Here is a 4,534-nt window from a genome sequence, read left to right as displayed (position 1 = left end):
GCTCCACATCATTTACTGCCCTGTAGCTTGTGTTATTTGTGACTTCTTTTGTGCAAGCCACAGCAGCCTTGTTCCTATGACTCCCCACCCCACTGGCTTCTGAGAGAGCTCAGAGGCTGATGTTGAGACTCAGAAACTAGGCAGTTCCAACACCCCATACAACCCCATCACCATGACAGTCCCAACCCGAAGAGGATGGTGTACACACTCAAGCGCAAATGTGCCAGCACACACACACACCCCTCCCTTCTTATGACCTCTCCCCACTGACTTCCAGCCCCCACCCCATGTGCATTCCTCGCCCCACCCCGGAAGTTGGAGGCCCCAACAGCAGGGCTTGGTGCAAACACCTGACGAAATGACAGGTCAGACACACTCGGAATCACGCAAAGGATCCCGACAGGAGGCTCCCAGGGGCTCCTTCCTTCTGTGGTTTCCTCCTTCGCCCCTTGGGCCCCTCTCTCTGTCCTCTGACAAAAAGCCACCGAGCCCGGTTGAAATCGATGCTTTATTGACTGTTTACATACAGACGAGTTTAGAAAAGGGCGCGGGTTCCGGGGAGGGACTACTCCGCCCCGGGCCGCGCTTGTGCTGCGCTTCGCTAGAGGGCTGGTCCCGAGGACCGAAACTCCCCCTACCCAACCCCAACGCTTCCCTTCAAAAACGAAGAAAGGACCCCGGCCCGCGTCGCCGCGCCGCGTCCCCCTCTCCCCACCCTCCCCGCCCCCCCTGACCGCCCGTCCCCGACACTACACGGTCACACTTTACAGAACACAGACTTTTCTCCTACACAGCACGCTCGTCTAGGACTACACGCCAGCAAACACTGTCTCGCGGAAGGGGGGGCGGGGAGACGCGAGGACCGAGGGGCTTCGCTCCGTCCGGATCCCCTGCACAGTCCCGCGCAGGCTTTGTGCCAACCGCGCAGCCCTCGGAACACGCAGTCCGGCCCAAGTTGGCCTCCTACGCCCGGCGCTTTCCCGCTGGGGGCCGGGCCGGGGAGCCGGCGCTGTCGAGCGGGCGATCTCCGGAAACCCTGGCACGCTGACAACGAAATTGGCCCGGGACCAAGCGGAGCCCTCCGCAGAAAAGGGGCGCGCGGCCCCGCGGCGCTTTAAGTTAGGGGAGCGAGGAAGAAAATGGGTGCCCTCCCGGCCCTCCGACACACGCCCCGTTTTCCCACAGGCTGGGAAGGAGGTGTTAGCACCAGACTCGGAGTGTCGCTGTCTTTGAAAACAACGAAAATGTGAAAATCTGGGCGCGGAGCTGAAAGGAGCCCCAGGCACCCGGCTCGGCTCCAGCTGGACCGAAGCGGACGGGGGTGGGGGGACAGAAGGATTTGGTTCCCTGCGGGAGGCGGGCTTTGGAACTGAAAACTAGGGGTTGCCGGCTTCTGGGACATGCAGCCCTGAAAGGGCAGAGCAGGGGTCGAGGCCAGACCCCACCAGCGCTCCACTCCAGGGACATCCACCGGCGGTTCCTGGGCCCTCCGCCCAGAGGTTCCCAATGTCTTCCCCCGTTTCCCTGGCTCCAGAGCCCACCGCGGGGAGGCTGCGACGCGGGCTTCGCAGACAATCGTGATAGGAGTGGAGGGCACAGGTTCCGTCCCACCGCAGGGGGCGGGGGCACTGCTGGAGGGGAGGATTCAGCCGGCAGGGACAATGACAGCAGTGGGTGGTGGGAGGTAAAGTCGGGCCTCCTCCCTGCTAGAAGTCCCTAGTAGTCAAGGTTGGGGAGTGGTGAGGGGGCAGAGTGAGTGAGTCGGGGCGGGGGGCTTAAGTCCTGTCAGCCTAGGCTTCTGCTCTCAGGCCCTGGGGGGGTTGGGAATGGGCTGGCTGGGGGGGCAGGAGGGTCAGCCTGCCGTCTGCCTGTAGTTGCCGTTAATCTCCTGGGCGATGTTGACCGCCTCTGCGCCCAGGGGCAGCCGATCGCTGTACTCGGAGCCTGCCTCGAACTCCTCCTGGTTGGCCTTAGACTGGGACTCCACCAGCGAGCAGGCTGCCAAGCTCTCCTCCCTCTGCAGCCCTCCACTTGGGGCTCCCTGCTCCGCGTCCTCGTCAAGGCCCTCCCCGGGGGTCTCCTCTGGCTCCTCGCCGCCCGCCTCGCCGCCTGCCGGGTAGCTTTTCTCCGACTCAAGGTACGAGGCACGCGGGTCAAAGTCGGCGGCGATGCGCTTCTCCATGGGGTCAGGGGCCTGAGGCCGCAGGATGAGCCGGTAGGGCTTGCCCGGGTGCTTAGCCAGCAGGTGACAGCAGGCGGCACCCAGCAGGGGCACGGTGGCCAGCACCAGCAGGAATACGCTCACCGCCACGATGACCAGCAGCGACGGCAGCTCCTTCTTGGTGGCAAACACCACTTGCACGTGACAGGCCTCGCCCGCCAGCGCCAGGCACACGGAGTAGTTGGTGCCCGGCCGCAGGCCCCGGAACCAGTAGGCGTTGACGCCCTCCTCCACGCGGGACCACTGCACTGCCGCCCCGCCCCCCGCGGGGCACAGATACAGCAGGCGCAGGGGCCGGCGCCCAGGTCGCCCCGGTCCCCCAGCCCCGCCGGGCCCGGGGCCCCAGCGTGTCGCGAGCGGCGTCAGCTGCACCCGTGCCTCGCGCTCCGCTACGTCCAGCGCGATGACACCCAGCTCGAAGACGTGCGGCTTGAGCTCTGTGCTCTGGTTGAACGCGTGGTTGGACACGTACTGAGAGGGGTCCCCGTGGCCACAGTGCTGCTTCTCCGCCGGGTCCGCAGGGATCTGGTCTTCGGCCTCCTCTCCCTCACCTGCCTCCTCCTGCGGCTCCGCCTCCGGCTCTCCGAGGACGCTGACCCTGGCCAGGCCTTGGCCTTTGATTTTGCCCTCGGGTTTGGAGGGCAGGACGCTGTTGCCCCGGCCCTTGGCTGTGGACTTGCGCTCAGAGGTCGGGACCTGCCCATCGGGGTCTCCCCCCGCACCAGGCGCATGCTTTGGGGGTCCGGCTGCTGCCACCGCTACGCGTACTGATGTGGAGTTGGCTCCCAGCTCATTGTGTGCACGGCATGTGTAGACGCCTGCCTCCTTGGCGCTTAAGAGGGGCACCAACAGGGAGCCATTTGCGAGGGCCAGGAAGCGTGGGGTGGCTGGGGGCGCCGGCCAAACGGGTGCGGGAGTCGGGGTTGGCGCTTCGGTCTGCGTCATCACGTCCCCATCTCCTTTCCCCTCCCCATCCTCCGCCCTGTCTCCATCGTCCTCCCCGCTCGGGACCGGCGGCTGTAAGACTACGGTGCCACCCGGAATCTGAAGTTGCCATTGCAAGCGAGGAGTGGGATGGCCGTCGGCTAAGCAGTGCAACGCGAAGGCCAGGCCCGCGCGCAGGGGGGTGCCGGGCGTCTCGGGCTGCGGCTCGGCGCTCAGACGCACGCTGGGCGGTGCGCAGGGCAGGGCGGGCAAGCGGAGCACCAGCACCCCCTGCAGTGCGGGAGGCGAGGCGCACGCAATGGAGTCCGGCTCCGGTAGGGAGACCCGGGTGCTCGCGGCCCAGGCCTGCAGCCACACAAGGCCACATCCGCAGTGGAAGGGATTGTGATAGAGTTGCAAGTGTGACAGCGCGCTTAGCGCGTCGAAGGTGCCGGGCTCCAGAGTACGAAGCCGGTTGTTGTTGATGCGCAGGGAGCGCAAGTCGGCCAGCGCGCCGAGGGCGTCCCGGGGCAGTGAGCCCAGGCGGTTGTGGTTCATTTTGAGCAGCTGCAGCGCGCTCAGGTTACGCAGGTCGCTCCACGGGAAGCTGGATATGAGGTTGTGGCTCAGGTCGAGGTTCTTAAGCTGGCTCAGCACGGCCAGTGCACCTGACTCCACGGTGCGCACTTCACTGTGCGCCAGCCAAAGTGATGTGACCTGAGTGACGTCTGTGAAGGCCCCGCGCCGTAGCACGGTGATCTTGTTGGCCGACAGACTAAGCGTGGTCACATTGGCCGGCAGTCCTTCGGGCACCTCGCGCAACTCCTTGTAGGCGCAGTCGGCGAACTGGTGAGCGTACTTGTCCACGCAGACGCACGGCTCCGGACACGCTCTGGCCACTCCTAGCAGCGCCCAGGCCAACCACAGGGCCTGAAGTGGCGCCATCGCGGCTCCTGCAGATGGAAGCCGGGGGAAGAGGGGAGAAGGTGACTCATCGAACCCCAGCTTTCTTCCCTTATCCAGGTCGGCCTCTGCAAACCCATCTAGCACAGGTCCCAGGGCTGCTCTGTGCCCAGTAACCTCCTCTATGCCAGGATCCTCTCTTGGTGGAGGTCAATAACAGTCTCAAAGTTCAATGGATGCTCCTTCTCAGGGCCCTGACTTTTTGCCAGCCTCGGGTTACATCGCTCTTTTTTCCCCACCTATCCCCTCACCGGGGAGCTGGCCCCTCCATAGACTCCACTGCTAGCTGGTCTACAAGCGCTCTGCACTGAACCCCTCTCGGTGTTTCCAAACCTTTGTTTAACCTGGTGAAATGGATACACAGAAAGGCTATTTTTGTCCACGACTGGCTGTCCTCCCTGGAACCCTTTGTCCCACGCACAGCAC

At 64.6% G+C, this 4,534-nt stretch overlaps 1 protein-coding gene across 1 annotated transcript; it reads right to left on the bottom strand.

The window, feature by feature from the left end:
• Positions 1-740: 740 nt before the first annotated feature.
• ISLR2 (immunoglobulin superfamily containing leucine rich repeat 2) lies at positions 741-4,090 on the bottom strand. The gene has a single exon (XM_045555560.1). The coding sequence runs from the start codon at positions 4,088-4,090 to the stop codon at positions 1,853-1,855; it is 2,238 nt and encodes a 745-aa protein (XP_045411516.1). The 3' UTR covers positions 741-1,852.
• Positions 4,091-4,534: the final 444 nt, after the last annotated feature.

This window comes from Lemur catta, chromosome 1 (assembly GCF_020740605.2).
Source record: "Lemur catta isolate mLemCat1 chromosome 1, mLemCat1.pri, whole genome shotgun sequence".
Classification (NCBI taxonomy): Eukaryota; Metazoa; Chordata; class Mammalia; order Primates; family Lemuridae; genus Lemur; species Lemur catta.
Note: the sequence above shows the minus strand (reverse complement) of the source record. Positions and strands in the feature narration are given on the sequence as shown.